Here is a 20,333-nt window from a genome sequence, read left to right as displayed (position 1 = left end):
GGACCATCACAGAAGGAAGGAGGGGAGGCTTCCTCAGGGAGGAAATAGAAGGCTTTTTCAAAACTGAAAATTCAACATTTTGAATAAAATATGTTTAATGTTTTTGTTTTTATGTAAACAGACCTTAAGAAGTGATCTGACAGCCTTAAGAAATTACCATTTGAAAGAAAAAAGTCTACATGCTTCATCTTTGATCTAGGAGAGAGATTTATCACAGGACAGGATGACTGAAGTTTATTCATTAGCTGATAACCTCCACATGCAATCCAAGCCTTTAATCTGCAATAAAAAAGCAGCAAACGAGGATGGGGCTCTGTGGAAACTAAGTCAGCTTAGCTGAGCAAGGACACGCTGATGGAAGGCCATAGGGGAGACAGGGGGAAAAAAACCCACAAGCCAGATTGCTGGCGACCATCAGGTTCACAGTGGTCCTGTACAGTTAAATGATGTCTGCATAAGGTGTCTGCTGTCTCTGCGGATGCCCAGAGATACCCTTCCATAGGCAATAAAACTCACATGCATGCTGGGCACTATGAAAGAAAGCTTTCACACTTTAAAAGTTTTAAAAATCAGAAGTTGATGGGGTCTTCTAATTTGATTCACCGTGCTATTGCCACCACCAGTATTTACAAAATCGCTGAGCCACTACCACTATTACAATCCAGGACAAAGGAGAACCTGAAGTCCTTCCATCTTCAAAGCTGGAAATACAAGCAGAAACGCAAATAAACAGAAACTGCTTATTAAAATCACAAAAAACCCACGAATTCTCTACTGTTAAGATCAGAAGTCCGAGGCATTACAACCAACACTCTGCCTCTTGGTAAAACTTTTTCAATAATTAAATCTTGCAATTATGGAAAAAGACGCGACTATAGCAGATTTAAATATTTCCAAAAATACTCTAGAGGAAGAAGGAGAAAAAAAAATCTATATTAACACAGGCTAATGCCCAGCAATGAACCACAAAATGAGCCCACAAAGTTCTCTAAAAAGACAACAATTCGTAATTTCTTTTGAATGTGAATTAGAAAAACAAAAAAGAGAGAGAGAGAAAAGAAAGTTAACAGCTGGTAACAGTTTCGGTCCTGCTTTAAACAAAGGAAGCAAGTGCTCAGTGACACAATGAAAGAAGGGAGGCTATCTAAGGCAACTACGAAGAGAGATAAGGTGGTCAGCATCGACTCCTCAGTCTGACCTCTCCAGCTCTTACAACAGCAATTGCACCGGACTGTCTTTGTAAAATGCTTTTGAGATCTCTAGATAAGTGATCATTAAGAAAGCTGTGTATCTCACAGCACAGTGATACATGCATTTCTGTACCTACTTCAAACCAGAAACAAAGATGTTAAGCAACATGCCCAAGGTCATGCAAAGCTAAAGGCAGGAACGAGCCACAAAACCCCGACTCTCACAGCCCTTAAGAAAGAATCCATCACAGTCGGGCATGCACTAAAATAAATAACTAAATCTCTCTGTATTTGACAACATCTGACCTATGGAAGGAAGTAGTTTCAAGACAAGTGGCAAGAAACAAAACACAGCTGCAGCAGAGAGCCCTACCAGGGAACAGCGCAGCACCAAGAATAAGTAACAACACCTAGTAGGATATTTGTCGGACTGCCTGCTGCAGCACCACACTTGCAGAGCTACACTCAAAGAAAAGGTGATTGCAGACACAGAGACTCTAAAAAAGGCGAAATTTGGGGGGGGGGGGGGAACCAAAGCCAAAAAAACACACACACACAAAAAAAAAAAACCAACCATAAAAAGACCCCAAAAAAACTAACCTGAAAACACACTAGTGTATGCAACTCGTCACACACACACAACCAAAATGCTACCAACTGCAATTTCTAGGACATTGTGCACTACCAAGACATAACTACCAGCTGCCTATGTAGTGAATCATCACGTTAAAAAATGTCATTTTTTTTGGTCCACTAAAATTTTCTCTGGAAGCTGCAAAATTAAACTATTCTGCATCAAAACCGAAAACAAATCCCTTAAATAGATCTCCTTTTGACTTCAGTAGGCCTGTCAGAACTTATAGTATTCTGGTGTTTTCTACTTAGTTTTAATTATGTGGGCTTTTTCCTCCAAAATATGTAATATTAAGTGAAAATTAACCTCTATCAATTGCTCATCACCTCTTGCTGTACTAAAGCAAACAGGAAATGCTCTTCTAGGTCTGAAATTCACCTTTGAAATTTAAATCACAGAAAGAAAGAGAAAGAAAGTAAAACAAACATAGCATTTTTCACCTGGTAGTGTGAAAAAAAAATCATTATTTTGCATGCTGCAAACATATAAGTAAATATTAAAGCTTTTCCTCATTTAAAGTGCGTTTGGAATATCCTACACCATTAGTTAAAATGACAGAAGAATACAGCTACCTGAAGCCTGTGTAAAGAATCTCTTTAACAGGCTTTTAAAGATTGCAAGCCAGAGCATCTAAAAAGCACATCCCTGAATAATTTAAGGCTCCTGGCATCTACACTGAAAGCACTCCTTTGCTAAAACTGGAGGAACAAAAAAGAGGTAAGAGAAAGAATAAAGGTCATGAAAGATCAGCGACAAAATAACTACTAAAAAAGTATATTTCCTATCTTAAAGTTTAATCAGACATGGAGGAGCACAGATTTTACAGCCAGCTCTTCCCATTTACTGTCAACAGCTGCGGTCTAACACTAACATTTACCCCTGGGCAGTGTTAAGGCTGTGATGATCTGGAAAACAACACAGGAATAAAATGAAAGAGAAGAAAACTGATCAAGAAGATGAAGTACAAGACAAATCTTCATTAACAGAAATCTAGTAACAAACAAAAAGCCAAAACCAAGAGTTTTTCATTATTTTTAAATATGTAACTGACATTTCAGGGCAAAAGAAGAAAAAGAAAAAAGAAAACTCTAAAAAAATAGATTAGTCAAAAACATATAAAAACAAAACAAAACGTGATTATGCTATGAAGACACAAGGCAATATGGTTTGGTGTGGGGTAATCCCCATTTATAACCAATTCTACATAGGTCAAATTACAGTTCAGGGTATTGTTGACAATACCAAGTTTTCTTTGCCAACTACATCCTTTAAACATCAGCAAATCCTACCTACTTCCTCTTGTGTCTGTCACAGAAACCATCCAAATAATGGGAGCAAGCAATCTTCACCTCAACAGCTATTGACTTCAAGCAAACTGAACACTTTATTCATTTTTACTCCTGGAGTGGAAAGTCCTTGCTGTTCTACAGTATCTGAAAGCCTCGCCACTGATTACAAGCAGTTCAGGATCTGGCTCCTCCTCAGTATATGAAAATGGACTTGAAACAATAGGAAACCTTATCTGAGGAAGTTAACACAGGTCACCCTTCTCCACATGTGAATACTGACTTTATACTGACAGAAGAACAGCTTAATTAAGTTTTATGAATTAGATAAGAATTTGGAAAAAGAGTCATATACAGAACTCTGATTGAAAAAAAAGAAAGCATTCACCTTTTTAGGGGAAAAATATTTTGCATCTTTTCTTTACACAACTTCTCATGTAATTGTTTTAAAGAAGAGTCATTAGGAAGTCACCTGAATATTCAGCAAACAGGTGAGCTGAATTGCAGAAGCAGATTCAGAATAAGGCAAAACCAACTTGCCTAACACAGAACTTTTAAGTAAATGCCTGTAAAAGTGATTCCTCACTCTTTTTGTGGACTTTATTTTGTATGAGAATGGGAATGAAAAAGTAAGAAAATTACACTAATATGCAACTCAATATTTTCCTAGTGCAACTTCAAAAAACACAACAAAAAAAAATCTTTTTCGTATACATTTTTCTCCCTCAGAACTCAAGAACTTCAAATTTTATCCGAACAAGGCAGTTGTTTTCTACTCTACATTCCACTCACTCTAAGCAAAACTACAAAAAGGTACTTTGTGATAGGTATGCAAAGATAAAAAAATATTTAATAAAAAGGTAAGAGAAGATGGGGCTTTGATGACAAAAAAGGAAGGTTTGAAAGTGCAGACATTTCTAAGATTCTTATGGTAGGAAGGATCCCTTTCCAGAAGACATAAAGGAGTAATAAAATAAATTCTACCTTAAACAGGTAAACTGAAGCTTAAAGCATTAAGGGGAAGCTTGACATGCCGGATCCTTAGCTAATAGCAATATGCGTAATTCCAATAACGTCAATAATACCACATGAAGTTATGCTAGCTGTTGATCTCACTCATAATATCTAAAGCCTACACCTAACTATAAATACACATATTATGTTTGCTTTTTGAAAATGGATTGAAGTTTAATAGCAACTCATAATTGAAATATTCATGGTCCCAAGCTAGCTTTGAAGTTAAATCCCTGAGTGGATAAAGTGGACTGTATATCTAATCTAAACTAAATGTTTCCCTTAGTTACTAATACCAGTGCAGTTTCACTAGTTATAAGCATTATTACAGAAAAAAATGCAAAACCCACAGCACTTTAAGGGGCATTTAATCCTGCTCAGTGGTAGGACACAGCAAATGATCTTGGCAGTATCAGTTCCTCTGCTACCTTCCACATCTTGCTCCAAGAGCTGACCTCTTCAAATCACCAAGCTGGTAATTTCTAGGCAAGAAAGGTTTAACCACAGCTTTCCAGTACTGCTACTGCTACCAAAGTTTCTTAAGTCTCCTTTTAATGTCATGAGTTTCAGTTTAACACCGCAGATCTGCCTCAGCTTTAAAGCCCATTTCTCAAGCAATGAATCCTGAAATAAAATGTCATTAATTTTTGCACCTGAACTGCAGATTGTAACTGTTTCACTGGAGCACTGCAGTTTTCTTTACATACTCTGCACATCAACCACACCCCTCTACCTATATCCAGCTCCATAAATAAAACTTCTGCAATGAACCACAGTTTAGTTGCCTTTGAACTACAGTGGCTGTGACCTCCTTCACTGGTTTACACTTCTATCCTTCACCATTTTTGGCTCAATTAAATGCATTAAACACTAAATCCATGAAAGCTTGTCCATCCTCTCTCATGTATAAAATAAAAATAAATTAAAAAAAAAAAACCAAAACCAAAGTGCTCCTGCCAGACTGCTGCCAGTAACGGGGCAAGTACCGTGCAGAGGTATGGATTATATGTAGTAAGTCATTATAATGGAGTTTGAAGGCAGGTTTGGATCCTAAAGAAAACGGTCACAATTGTGCTACTTCTGCAGCAGTAATTTCCCCATGGGTTTGGTTATGTTGATCTCTGTTCCCGTTTTGCAGAGCCCACAGCTACATACCTTATAACCAAGTATACGTCTGAAACTCCATAACCTTTGCCAGAGTAGCTCACCAGGAAGCTCTCCTGACCTTTACTTAAGATAAAGAAACCAACTGAAACGAAGAAATAAATGTTCCTTTGATAATACTGTGTAAGCTGTGGCTAAGGAACTTTGAAATACAACAGCATTAATAAAATAACCATATTAGGAGTATTTCTTTATCACCAAAAGCAGTGACCAGCTTCAATGGGGCTTTTCTTTCACAGCTCACAAAGTATTTTCCAAGAATCATTGACTTGTTGTATAACGATAATTGTGGGTTAATAGAAGCCCCAACTGAACTTTGTACTGTTACACAAAGGATATATGCATGAATGACTATATCTGGGCACAATTCCCTATGGAAAATAACGTATCCAATTTTCAATTTATAGACTGTTTTGGCTTTCACATTATAATTTTTTTTTAAAGTCTTTTAAGAGAGAGGTAGGAAAAAAATCTGTTATAAGGGCAACTTTATAAGTTGAAAAGTGACTATGATTTTTGGTTGGTTTATGAACATGAACTTTGAGAGAAAAATAAAAATAAATTGTTGCTGCGTGGAAATACTATCCTGCACAGCAACAATTCCAGGGGATGAAAAAAAAAGTGTGGAGTTTTTTTCCTCACAAAATGCTGTTATGAATACTCTCAATAAATTCTTCCTAGAGCAATTCCTAAATAACTGGAAAAATAATCTAAAAGATTTATAGGAAAACTGAATTTGTTTTTTGGGTTAAAGACTATTTTAATGCAATTCTTCCTAATCTCTCTAATATTAATCTTAATGTTTCAGTACATGAATGCTGTATTTAACAGCTATCTGGTTTAGTGAACTGCAGTAATTCACTCCGATAGGATAAATTATTTAAGTTATCTAGCAAAATGGAAAAGCTCCCATGCGCTCTGCTACAATCAGCAGACACTGTTTAGAAGAGACTTCTGATGATGAAGTCTTGCCATGAGGAATAAAAATGCATAAAGGTGCTCCAAGAAGTCTATGACCTTGTCAGATGTTTCTCATGCTATGTCCTTGCAACCACGGAAAACCGCAGAACCAAAGGTACAGCAAAGGGGAGCCAGTGCTTAACAGAACAGTAGCATTTTAGCAGGTGAAAGCAAGACTCGAGTGGCATAGGCTGATAAAAATAGGTTTAGGTCCTTGTTAAGTAGAGTAGAAAACAAAGCAAAACATTCAGCTTAATGTAACTCCTGCTTCCTCTCATTAATTCAAAGGGAAATTTTGTCTGAGCAACAAAATGCCACATGCTAAGACAACTTAAAAATGCTTCAGCAGTGGCTGTATTTGATTGATTATGTAGAGAACTGTATTTATTTGTTGATATACAAAACGTGTTGAGCAGCCTGATTGCTGCTCAGCAGAGTTGCCTCCTATGTCCCACGGTATCTGATCTGTACCGGCTCAGAATGCTCCTCTGCTCACCCTATGGACAAACAAACTCCTTCCACCTCCACAACCTGAGTTTTTCCATGTTTCCCTGGGGCTCAGGGTGGGAATGATAGGAGAGGGCCCCTTGCTAAAGGTTATACTTGAAGTCCAAATAACTTCTTTTGGCTGCAGATCAAAATGCCACTTGCTTTATCTACTCATCACACTGATGTCACCGACCAGCAAAAGGATTGCAGATGACACAATAAATAACAAATATGAAGACCCAAACATAAATATACAAATACATATTTTTAAGAAAGCGATGAGTCGTACTATACTTACAACTTTCAGCCTGATAGTCTGGCACAAACTGCTCATCATTGTCAGGTACCTGAGCTGAAGAAAGGAAAACAAACAAACAAACAAACAAACAAACAAAAAACAAGAATTAAAAGAAGCCGTTATAGCATAAATAAAGACTTGTGCTTAATTCAAAGCACTGCCAAGTTTAAAACTGGGATTTTTTTTTTCCTTGTTGAGTATGAAAATCAGGCAAGAGCATCATTTTAATATCTGATAAACCCTGGGGTGAAGCTGTGCGGTGCAGTCTGAGTCCACAGCAGCCCCGGCACAGAGCAATGGGAATGGGCTGACTTGCCCTGCCTCACTCCCTGCACCAGGGTCTGGACCTACCATGCCACAGGTAAAACTCATCAGTGCTCAGTTGCAAAATATCTGAACATAAAAACAAATCCTAGTGATTAACACTTATGCTTCTTTAACCCCAAACTACCACACCTTCGGTTTACTTAAATGTGATTCCAATTGTTTGTGGTAGTCAGCCAACACAGTAGGGATCTTCTGTTATTGTTTCAAACATTCAAAAAGAACTATTTTACCAGACCACAGAATTCCTGGTTCAATGACACCATTTCAGACATAAAAAAAAAATATTTACTTAAAGCAAAAATCATCATTAATATCCATTCATCTTATGTAGGATCATTGTTGCTTTTAAGAAACTTTCATCACAAACCAGAACTATAAAATACAATCATTTCATGCTCTGCCAATGGATAATTTTGCTCCTGTGGTACCCCAGTTCCTTTTCACTGTATATCTAAGACATTAACCATCTCTCAAACGGTGTTGTAAAATCATTTAAACCATTTAAGCTGAAATACCACTGAATGTATATTACAGATGAATGCATTCAAATAACTGCAGAAAATTACACTGAGAAACGGCATCCTCAGAGCAAGACTGCTTCTGTGTACATCCCGAGAGAGATCCAGCTTATCATCTCAACTTTGTCATCGTTTCCTCAACATACACACTAACAGGAATCACTACAGCAAAGCTGCATAAAATTATCTGTTTAAAAATACTTTAATTTACACAGTTCTTGTCTGAAGATAAGCAAATAATTCACATGATCTTCATTAACAGTTAACATCTGCCATGATCTGGTTACCCAATGAGAATTGAGAGGTAAATGCTGCTTATATAATCATTTATCAAAACTGCGACTATCAAATTATTAAACACGTTAAGTGATAAAATGTAACTTTCATGTCCCTCAGAGTATCTTCTAGTTTAGAAAGCGCATACTCCCCATCATATATGTACAACAGTTATAATTTGTTTGAATTTAAAATACATATTTAACTATAATTACAGTTATTTTCAATGTGCACTACAGTACTCTTCATGGACCAGATCTCCACTCCTTACTCAGGAAATATTTCTAATGACTTAACTGGAATTTTTTTTTCCTGGTAAAGAGTTCAGAATCAGGCTCATTACACTGAAAAATTATTTGCTCTGGATTTTAAAATAAATTTAAAATCTTACTGTCTTAATTGGAGAAAGTACTCCTTAAGAACAAATGACCTTGGGAAATATGCAAACGCAGATTTGAAAAGAAGTGCAAGATAAACCCACTAAGTGTAATTAGCCTTACTGTGAAAAAAAAGCATAGCTACTGTTGCTTTGTTGTTTGGGTTTTTAAAGAAAAAAATAACATTACAGTAAACCATCCTTTTAGGATAAATCAGTGCCTCTGAGGACGTGTGGGCTCCTCAAAGTTTGAAGCTGTATAAAACACTTATTTTACCAACCCAAATATTCCCAGTATTTTTGACACATTAAATTTCTCTTTCTTCCAGAGAAACTACAGAACTTTTACCAAAAATGAACTCAGGGAGCCCAAATATTAACAGTCCGCAATTTCTGACATTTCATGCAATTGACTGCATGCAAATGTTTGGCATTTTCCTTACAAAAATGCCAACCATTTGACTGTCACAGAAGAATCCAGTTATGAAATCAAAGTCTTCTACTTAAAAATCAGTTCATAAGGATTTCTTATATTTCCAATTGTTTTTCAAGGGTCTGTGAGTACATTCAGATTTAAAGTAATTGTATCAAGTAATTTCTTGTTTACAGAAGACACATCCCACGCAGTTTTCTTAAGCCAGCTATCATTTTCAAATGCAGCAAGGAGGCTAGTAGAACTTTAATTTTTTAACACCCACCTGCAGTTTATATTTACATATATATGTATTAATCTGTGAATCTAGGATATATGAAAAAGCCCTAAAGAAAAAAAAAACCACTCCTGTTTAAATACAAAGGCTACATTTAGTGACTGCAGCACTGGGACAGCCAATATCATATAACTTTCCATAGAGCATACTCTGCGCACCAGACAGCTTCACCAGTGCTTTGGTCTGGTTCTATCACTTTAAATTGACTTAGTCCAGAACAAATCTGTTGTAGAGTTTTATGTATAAATATCAGTAAATAAGGTCTTTTTTGGTTTTCCCCAGCCATAGAGTAAGGAAAAAATAAAATATGTCGTGGAAACCTCTATATTACTGCCATTACGCCTGATTTGCTCTTGTTTATGGAATAAACAAGAAAAATGTACTTCATTCATGGATCCCCAAAATTTATGAAGGCATATTTAATAGAGATCAAAGCACATCACTTCATCAGTACTCTGGAAACCGGTGGAGACTGCACTGTCAAAATTCAAATACAATATGAACATAGCCTTAAAAGCCTCTTTAGAGAAAGGAACACAGCAAGTTAAGAAGTATTTAAAACCCTGCCAACTATAAACAAAACAAATAACAACATCCAAAATGTTCAACCCAGGAACATGCATTTCTACTGGAATCTAATTTTAGTAGCATCAGTACCTTAGAAATGAGCCCAAAAAGGCTATAGGGAGAAATTAAAAGGATCTGCTAGTGGAAATGAAAACGCAAATTATTCCTCATTTAATCCGATATTATTTTTAAACTAGCAAAACTGAAACTTGCACATGATCATGCTGCTGAAATGCAAGCAATCATCCTCATACATAGAGATTCCTTCCACCAGCACCTTGCTGTGAGAGGGCAAATCATTGGGATACATCATCCCATTACTCAAGTAGAAGAGGGCTTTTGTACCTGGAGTTTGAATAATTACAGGCAGACTTTGTAGCAAATTAAATAGACTAGTAAAGACCCTTCAACATGAATGTCTGAAAGGAAAATGTACTTGCAGTGTTGCAACTGTCTGCACATTTATATACATATGCCATTCATTTCCTCTTTTATTCACAAATACTGCAACTCAGCAAGCTTGCCATAAAATCTTCATTGGTCTTCTGTTAACATACACAAGACACAGTGCATAAATCACTAAAACTTTTTTTTTTTTTTTTTACTTTGCCATTCAGAGGAAAATTGAAAAAGATATCTGAAATGATCACCTAACCGAATGAGAATATTTCCCTGAGCTACTTAATTATGGGGGTTTGAGAAGGCAAGTGTATTCCAAAAGACTAATAAAAGGTTTCGAAAGATATTAAGCATGTGGCTTTTACTGCTAATAGCAGAAGCAGCTACATCAGTTCATTCCACATTCAGAGCCATCAAGCCTCACACTCCTGAAGCAGACATCTGCAGCATAAACTATCCGACTCAGCCTAGAATATTACCAAAAGTTTTCTTTTTCTTCTGACTATAGCTATAAGGTCTCAAGAGGATTTGGGAAGTGTACAGAAATGTTAATGATGATCTTGAGATGTTATCAGTCTAGGTTTCACAGTTTCACTACCTACTAAGTTAAAATCAGTTTGCCAAATGCAAACATTCACAGCACAAAAACACTTAATACTTGTTTGTAGTTTTTAGAGCTTTAAACAATCTTTGAAAAGCTGAACTGACAGATCATTTTGCAAATGGAAAGCAATTTTGTGGGGGAAAAAAAAGTTTAAAACTAGGGCCTGTTAGCTTGCTTTCACTGCAAGTAAACAAAAAGTTCCCATTAACAAGCATCCAGGACAAAAGGAGTTAATATTTAATTAAAACCAGCTCTATCCACTGTAACAATGACCTGGAGCCAAACAAGGCAGAAGATGTATGAGTCATTCTTTCTGCCAGTGAATGAGACAGCTGATCTCCGAAGCAATTCCTCAAGACAAGCAGTCAGAACTGGAGTTCTGCCTCCATTCACAAAAACACAGTCCAGCATGAACCATGTGGCCCCAACCACAAGCTTTTCATGTCACACCCTTCCAGAGAGCTACAGCAAAGTAAACTTGAACTTTAGGCATAAACACACTGATTTCACTGCTTTGTCTCAAGATGCAGCACAGACCTGCTGAGGAACATTATAAATGAAAAGTTAAGCAAACTATAAAGGGCTTAAATTTAACTCTTCCTACTCCCAGTCAAAAACTGCTTCCAAAAGCTGAGCTGCATTCCAGGGAAAGGTGTTCCTGTTAAAAAAAAAACGGAAACGTTCCAGAAAAACAAGAAGCTGCAAATGCTTCACTTAAAACTTTATTTTGGGTAGCAGAACACTTCCTGCGGTACTGTGTGCTCTGACCTCATGCTTCACTTTTAGAGCTAAGAGCAATTAGTTTTAAAATATCCATCAGTTATTCAAAGTGGTAAAAGAAATTGAAATTGACAGGAAATTCTATACGAACAGTAGTATTTTGGCTTCAGCTAAAATAAGACTTCAGGCCTCAACAGTAATGGGTCTATTGAGTTTTCTTTGATTCATTGTCAAGTCTGAATATCTGAAAGATTGGCTAAATTGTAACTAATTCCTGAAAGAGCTGGGGGGTGGGGGGCGTTAGTTGGTAGTTGTTCTTTTTCCACGGGAACAACTGTCTCTAACAAAGAAGCATTCAGAAAGCAAAACAGTGACAAATTTCAAGATGGTAAAAAATATTATTTCCCATAAGCACTGGATTTGCTGTCAAAACAAGCCAAAACCCTTTTTACATAATGTGAGATGCTCTGACTAATAAACTTAAATGCAGTTCAAAACTAGCTCCAGATCTCAAAATTCTTCCTTATGTGAATAATCCCTAGGAATATGAAGATGGTTTTGCAGAATCTGCTCTTCATTTGCTGCTATACTAAAAATGAGGAAAAAAGTTAGCTTACAAGGAGCACTTGCATTTAACATTTCGCTACACGCCTCATGGTTAGCAAACTCCACTGTGCCTTTGAAAATTATTATTTTGAGCAAAAGTTATTTACTTTTCCAGCAAACAAGAAAAACATTACTACTTTCAGACTATTACTTCTTGCAGACTTAAGACTTGCAGATTTTTGGTGGATTTACTTCTTTGGGTTTTTGTTGGTTTTTTTTTTTTAAATAATAGCCCCTTCCCTCCCATTTTGCCTAATCTAACTCCTCTCCTTTTTTGCACAGATATTTAAGATCACAAGTTAGGAGTATTAGAAAACCAAATCTGTCAGATCACTAGAATCCGCAAAAAAAAAAAAAAAAAAAAAAGAAAAAAGGAGACATTCTCTGTACTATAAACTAAAAGTCTTTTCACTGCTTTTAAGAGTGTGTGTCCTCATTAGATAGATTTCAGCCATGAAGATATTATCATTTTTTGACTATTATTACTACCATAAAAATTGATAAAAGTAGATAATTCTTGAATATGGCTACATAGAATTTGCCTTACACTCCGTAAATTTTACAACTTTTTGGGAGAAAAAATCTAGTTAGCCGGATTAAACAAAGCCACTCTAACTAGAGCACTATTTGAAGATCTAGTACTTTTATTAAAAATAATCCTTTAAGAACTAGAAGTTACTTACTTTCATACCTCCTCATTTAAGAAATAAACTATAAGCCAACACTTGCTTAGACATCACTGCGACACTGGTGGGACCTTCAGGTTAGGAAAGCAGAGGGCAGAAATTTCTTTTCTAAAGTTCATGCCGAAGTTGGGTGTTAATTTTTTGAGAAAAATTACTTACTTTCAAGATACTAAAAACTGGCTTCTGAATACTAGTAGCTTGTAGAAGCCATCCACTCCATGTAGCTGAGCCACAGTAGAGTCATGAACCCGTCACCTGTAGCTATTATTTCAAACCACTTTCTGTTCACTTAATATTTTTGGGGTTTTTTCCAAATCACTCAAAGAACATTGTATTTTATTTTTCAGTATATTACCATCTGAGAAGCTTCTTATCTATTGCTCTAAGAAGCAGATCTAGTACATATATTATTTGTGTTTGCTTGGGATGCCTTTTATGTATTTTTAACAAGCTGTAGGAGAAATTAGTATCTGAGTAATTTTAAATAAAAATCTGGGTTTTGGTAATCTATTATTCCCCAAAAACAAATGCTCTCCCCATAGAAAGGAGACACTCACTCACTAAGAATTTGTTCTCTCTTCATTTTATTCCACAGTAAGAAGTAAGAGCTACCATGATAACATTAGATTAATATTTGAACCATTTTTTTCAAAGCACTGAACAACTGTTATCTGTCAGAACCAATCTGATTCCAAATATATAGAATTAATAAAGTCATTTTACAGTACTATCATGACAAAATGTTGCCACTGAGTTATTTAAATATAAAAGAAAAGATAACTGAATAATATTTGTCTTAGTTAGCAATAGGTAATTTTAACTATTTCAAGGTTGAACATTGACAAAATTATTAAAGGCTTCCCATTTTCAATTTCTGGCATCAGAAAACAGTTATACTCTATCTTCTGTCTTGCATAACAATTGACACAAGGGAACCTTATTCGGAGTAAGTTTTACATCGAAATAATTTAGATTCTTTCTTACATATATAATACTGCACAGAGTAAGAACCAAAACTCATTTCCATAAAAATCTAGTATGCAGCTAGTGAAATACATTTGTAAGCTTTCTGTAAGTAGTATTCAGCTTGTTAATTATGTAGTAATAAAATATTAAAGAGGTTACTGAATTGTTTACATTTGGATTAATTCTTTAATACATGTGAACCACTCACCATTTCCAACAGGAAAAGAATACATTTCTGTTTATTTGTTTACCACCAACTTGTCACAGGTGACACTAACTGTAAAAATCTCCAGGTTAAAATGTATGATGTGGTAAGGATAGCTCAAGGAAGAGCAACCAAAAATATTCTCAAGCATTATATTTGTGTGCCATAAAATGCAACTCACTTTCTTCTCCTAACTAATAAGTAGATTTTTGACCTGGTTACTCCCCAGTGGGGATCTGAACTCGTGGGAGAAACCTGGTCAGCTGCCACTGCTTTTCTTAAAAAGGGTCAAGATGTTTTAAAATTTCATGGTCATTTCCCTGGCTCCAGAGCTTCATGAAAAGAAATATGTAAACACTACTGATGCTGCCAAATTGGCAGACTTCTAGCCTATAAAGGTCCAGAAGAACATAAATGGACACATCTAGCAATGGGTAAACAAGTCTGATTTCAAAATCTGTTTCCTGGCTAAGCTCATCCATGTAGACATTTGAGCATAGCTACAATATCCTCAAACACTAGTGCATTATAAAGACTACTGAAAGTTGTTTAGGGTGGAGGTTTTTTTATTAAAACTTTGGGATCAAGTTAACAGCTCAATACTTGATGCTCTCAACTTTTTATTTCAGTTTTAGTTTAGCCCGTAGGAAAGCTGTGCAAAGTTTGTGTTTTATGAAACAGTTAAAACCACGGCTTGGCCCGAAACACAGAGATTTCTTAAAGTATTTCTAGGACACTGGAAAACCTGTAATATACTATAGACAAATAACATTATTTAGCTTTATTATCCTCTGCTAGGCAAAAAATCAACTTTTTTTTTCATTTCTTAAATATTTACTGGATCATTTTATTTACCTTTAAGAAGGTTCCTCAACCTAGCTGACACAGGACTAGACACCTTTCTCTCTCAGAACTGATCTAAATTTATTCAGTGAAATACACTCTGACAAAGAGGTAAAAATGCTCTCGAACAATTCATTCTAATCAAAAATAAGCAATGCTTCTTGAGTAAAAATTGCAATTATATTAATATATATGTACCTACAGAAATCATTAGTTTTAAATTCTGTATTATTTTTAAATTTCCATTATTATCTGCACATGCATTATGAATATGCCTGTATTTTTCTAACTTATGATCAAAGAATATAATTTTTTCAGAAACAAAACCATCCATGCCAGTGAAAAAATCAAAGTTATCCTCTCCAAATAAAAATAGTATCTTTTGAGTAGTATTTTAACATAATTCTAGCTTGCTAGAATGAATGAGATAATACCACATAAAGAGTTCCTTAGGAAAATTACCACAGGGAGACAGCTACAGTTGTATCTGTTCATTATACTACAAAAATTATCTTAGTACAGGACATCCTGTTTTCAATTATTAGGAAAGAATCATGTTAATTCATAAAAATATATCCTCTGTTCCATTAATTTAAGGAGGGCTTTCTGATTATTTACAGAATAACCATATACTAAAAATAATGCTATGAGAATAAAAATGTCATCAAAATAAACAATACCCCACAACTTACTTATAGCTAAAGAACTTGACTAACTATATATAAAGCTGTTAAAACAGAATCAGTATGTAGGCAAGTAGCCATCAGCAATATTTCCCTCTTTCTATGTAAACCAACAGCAAACATTTCACCTCAACATCCCTCCTTTCAAAAAAAAAAACCCAACAAAACCAGAACATCTCTTCTATAAACAGCTGTGCACAGTCCTGTACATGATAAAAATTAAACATATGTGAATACTCACATTCATTTGAATCAGGACAAATTTAGAGAGATTTTTTTAACTTTCATCAAATTCATGTCTATTTCAGATGCAGAAGTTTACACATAAATGTCGACCAGAAATATTAAGAACAGGCAATGCACAAAAATCTTGATGCTTGATATAAACAATATTGTAAATATCAAAGTAAAAAAAATCAGAAAATATTGCTGAAAAGAACAAATAGATTTCAACTAGCACAAAGCTATCTTGCAACTTGTTAAAGTTCTCTTAATGCAGCAGCACATTTTTGTTATTGTTAAATGAATCTCTCAGCAACTACTCTAAATTCAGATTTGTACATTATTGTTCTTAAACATTCTCTCTTCATTAGAATGTGCTGTGCAAGATTATTTGAAATACTAAAAGAACATGCATGTGTAAAACACACCAATGTTAATTTTCTAATCACCCAGTACACAATCTCACAACTACAAATACGAAGACAAAAACAACATGCAAAATAGGTAAAGGTTTCTAGGAAAAAAAAAAGAGAAAATAAAGAAAAAGGTACTGTTTAAGTACTTCATACACACCTAATGTTCTGTGTTGTGAACAAGGCGGAAAGAAGACACTTGCACTTAAATCTTGAAGCATCCCGTCCCGATGAACCCAGAGAAACTAATTTCTGCCATCAGAAAAGTACTCCACCAGAACACCAAATAATTATATGTGCTGCTGAAAAGGAAACAGCAAGCCCAGTTCTGGCTGTATGTAGTCTCTCGAGGTACAATAATATAAACCTGATCAATTGCAATTAAAATCTGAACAGAGGCTTAGAACTTGAAGTCTTGGTGCATTAGTTCTTGCCAAAAGCAGATGTGATTGTGAGCTGGAAGCAATTTCTCCTGGTAATTTGTGATGACACTGGGTAGAGCAGCCCCAGAGTCCCCAAAGACAAACTCATCAGAGGCTCTAATGTATGCATGACACATGAGGTGGCTCTTTTAGAGCTCAATTAATTGGGCTGAACATTAAGACAGCAAGTTCAGGACTTTTTTTTTCCCCTCCAGAGTTGTTTTTCCTCTTTTTAAAAGCAGTTTTTTCCCTTACCTTCAGCAAGCCATGTCTCCTGTAATTGGCTAAGATCTTGAAAGAGTTCTGCAAAAACATAAAGACACAGATAAAAGACTCATACCTTTAATCTTTTCATAAGATTAAAATATGTTCAAAAATATATTTTTCCCTAAGAACAATATACATGCATCCTATTTTGGCAGTCAAATGTATAGACAAAGTAGGTATTTTGGGGCATCGGTTAATGATTTTTCTATACCTATCAATAAAAAAACCAGGCACTTACTGTATTGTCAACTCTTGAAATAATAACTAGAACCTTAACGAAGCTCTGTAGTATAAAAGGCTCACTCAGCAATACATAGAAAAGTTAAAAATTATAATCTTTCTTACAGGTGAGCTATTTCTCCTTATACAATTCAGGCCTCCTCCTGCAATATCTGCCCCAGATAAAGCTCACTCAGACTTCAGAAGTTCTGCTTGAGCAATAATTGAGTATTTTTAATAGTAGGGTCATATCTATCACATAAAAATTCTGAAGCCACAACCTGAGATGCAGCAACACCAAACAGAAATGGGAAATCTTTTGTACTTCCCCTTATGTTTTACTTCATATGACAAGAAAATCACCACTATTTCCTCTATGCTGTACTCACTGTACTTCTTTAAAGTTAAAACCACTTTCTTCATAGACTGAGTTTTGTAGCAGTTTATCTTCTTTTGCAATTCACTGAAATCAGTTGCTTACAATGGGTGTAAACCAGAGCAGCATTCGGCTTACTTGGAAACCTCAGAAACTCAGTTATGAAAATTCTGTTTACTAAGACTAAGTAGGATATTTGAACTAACAAATGGTTTATTTTTAATTTACTGTATTTTGAGAGAGACTTCCTCTCTTATGAATGCTGACAGATAACTATTTACATAAACTTAAATGACAGAGGCTATTAATTTATCCTGTGGACTGATACCTCACGTTCACATTGGGAAATGGCTTAACTGAAAATCAGAAAGTTGCTTTCCTTTCAATCTACTTTTCCAGGCAAGTAGGGATTTTGAAAAGTTTATCAGTGTGTCCTGAACCTGATAAGATTTATACAGGGGTAAGTTATAGGCTCCTACATGCCTTCCTGTACGTCTTACATACTCACAGGGGTGTAGGTATAGCACATATACAGACCTGGTAACCTAAAGAAGTGTTAACAGCTATTACTAGCCCATAGTTCTCAAGCTACAAACATGAGTGACTACTGATGGGACTAAGTTATAAATCTTTGGCCCTCCAAAACTTTCTCAATTCTAGGCTTCATTAACCGAAATTCCCTGGATTTTTAACCCTATTAGTGTTGTACAACAACAGAAACAGCCCAGCAGACACCAGAAGCCTGACCACTAGCTCTACAGCAAGCTAGAATGAAAATCAACAGTCTCCACATCCACATTCTCTCACTCCTCCTACCACTAGCGAAGACATACCAGCAAAAAGGATGTTAAAAGACAGGAGGAATGAAAAAAGCCTTAAATCTCAAGAGGTCTGATGGTGAAAAAGCCAGGTGCCATGACTTGTGTCAGAGGCTGCGAAGTCTTGGCCTCAGTGCACGACACCTGTGTGCCACATGTGCACAAAACCCAACAGGGTAAGTCAAGCAAAGAGTATCAACTTTATCAATTTGCTGTCTTTGCCAGTTTGTTTTGCAGTAATAAAGGCAGTTTTCTTGTCCAGTTTATTCAGATTGATCTACATATATTTATCTCAAAAATAAATAAATAGCTCTCAAAAAGCTTCTCTGCATTAGTAAGAAAGGGAGAAGGGGGAGGGAAGAGGGGGAATGACAAGCCCTCACCTTCTGAGTCATGAGCCAGGTCTCTGTTAATGAATTTTCTTTTCCTGACATTTGTCGGTCTCTCATTACAGTTTCTCCCACGCGGATTCTATAAACAGGAAAGATCAGTTACTTTAGAAATTGAAGGTTTGGATTTTGGTTGGTTTGGTGTGGTTTTTTTTAAATTTAATCAAGGATACTCAAAGTTGGCATAAATTCTTTACATTTTCAAACAGGGAAATGATTGTCTTGCAGCCCTAAATTTCTAACAAAAGATATTGCTGAGCACCCTAACATCCTCCAAAAGAGTCCTGTGGCCAAATGCAAAACATTTTTATTTATCTATGTAGACATCTATTTGTACAGATACATATATAATGTGCTCAAGCAGCAACACAATACCAATTGTGTATTTTTAGCATCTAAAGTATACAAACCTACACAATAGCCCATAAATCCCTTCTGCGTAAGCTATGCAGAAGAACCCAGATATGAAATTAAAATAGACTGCTTTGTTTTCCTGTGTTACTTATAAAATTGTTTGCAAAGTCCTGAAAGAAAATAAAAGGAGAAAAAAAAAGGTTAATGTTTGCCTCAACTTCATTCTTCTGAACGTTGCAGGCAAACACAGCCAGAAACTTTGAATGCAGCTGCTGCTGCTCTCTCCTCTCATCCGCTAATCATGTGCATGATTTTTTAATCGTCCCAAAACTGTCTTTAAAAGAACACGATGCTTTATTGCAATAACTAAGAAGATAGGCTCATCTTGCAGGCAAAGCTCCCAGATGAAGAGTCGCCCCTACAGCGGTAACAAAGCAGAGACTGTGTCTGTAAAACTCCCCCACAGAAATAAGTCGGAGTCAAGTTTATAAACACCAACTTTGAACTGATCACTCACATTGGTGACCACGTAAGGCACTTGCTGGTCATAAAATCCATCCATTCTGCAGCTCTTCCACGAGTCTTAGCTCTGTGTTTTATTTACTGGGCATTTGATCTGGAGATTTCCTCGGGATCTGGACTCCAATCAGCCTAGAGGGGAATACAAGATGGCTTTTAGATTTAAAAAAAAAAAAAAAAAAAAAAAAAGAGGCAGCAGCATGAATGAACTGCTTGCATTTGCATAGCTAATTAACCTCAAAGAGTCCCATTCATAAAAACAACCCTCCCTTCTCTGCCTTCACCTGGGTTACGCGCTCCTGCCAGCGAAACGCGGAGCAAAAGAACTGCGCGGCGGCGGCGAGCGGGGCGAGGGGCAGGGGGTTATTTACAGTGCCCGCCGTGCCCGCGGGCGATCCGCGCCACCGGCAGCCCCCGCGCTCGCGAACGTGTGCTCAACTCGTAATGGCGAACGCGGGGCTCGCCGCGCACCTCGCGGCGGCGGCGCCCGGCAGCCGCAGCCACGCACACACACACACAGACACACACACACCACACACGCCCCCCCGCCCCACGCACCCAGCCACCTTCTCCCCCAGGATCGCTCCCGCAGCCCGCGGCCGCCGCGCAATCCTGCGGGGCGGGCGGGCAAAGTTGCGGGGGGAAGAACCCACCTGAAGGCCACGCGCGGCGATCGGTTGCAAAAAAATTCCCTCCAAATTTAATAAAAACATTAATTATTCCCCGGCACTTCCCCCTTGGAAGCCGCGAGCGCCACTGACAGAGCTCAATCCCGTGGTTTTTCCTCTCCTCCTCCTCCAGGGGCCCCCGAGC

General features: G+C 36.6%; 1 protein-coding gene across 5 annotated transcripts in view; it reads right to left on the bottom strand.

Annotated features, from left to right (window-relative positions):
• ETV1 (ETS variant transcription factor 1) overlaps positions 1 to 20,307 on the bottom strand; it is a 65,256-nt gene extending 44,949 nt beyond the window's left edge. For 2 of the 5 annotated variants that reach the window (XM_064676207.1, XM_064676228.1), the window contains exons 1-5: positions 20,174 to 20,307; positions 19,519 to 19,652; positions 18,642 to 18,729; positions 16,834 to 16,881; positions 7,036 to 7,089 (exon numbers count right to left, since the gene is read on the bottom strand). In XM_064676207.1, coding sequence (XP_064532277.1) covers positions 7,036 to 7,089; positions 16,834 to 16,881; positions 18,642 to 18,729; positions 19,519 to 19,563 — 235 coding nt within the window. In that variant the 5' untranslated portion in view covers positions 19,564 to 19,652; positions 20,174 to 20,307. Of the gene's footprint in view, positions 1 to 7,035; positions 7,090 to 7,928; positions 8,064 to 16,316; positions 16,650 to 16,833; positions 16,882 to 18,641; positions 18,730 to 19,518; positions 19,653 to 19,804; positions 19,930 to 20,173 lie in introns of those variants that run through there. The other 3 variants (XM_064676217.1, XM_064676237.1, XM_064676245.1) reach the window with 3 other exon arrangements.
• Positions 20,308 to 20,333: the final 26 nt, after the last annotated feature.

Source organism: Pseudopipra pipra, chromosome 1 (assembly GCF_036250125.1).
Source record: "Pseudopipra pipra isolate bDixPip1 chromosome 1, bDixPip1.hap1, whole genome shotgun sequence".
Lineage (NCBI taxonomy): Eukaryota > Metazoa > Chordata > Aves > Passeriformes > Pipridae > Pseudopipra > Pseudopipra pipra.
Note: the sequence above shows the minus strand (reverse complement) of the source record. Positions and strands in the feature narration are given on the sequence as shown.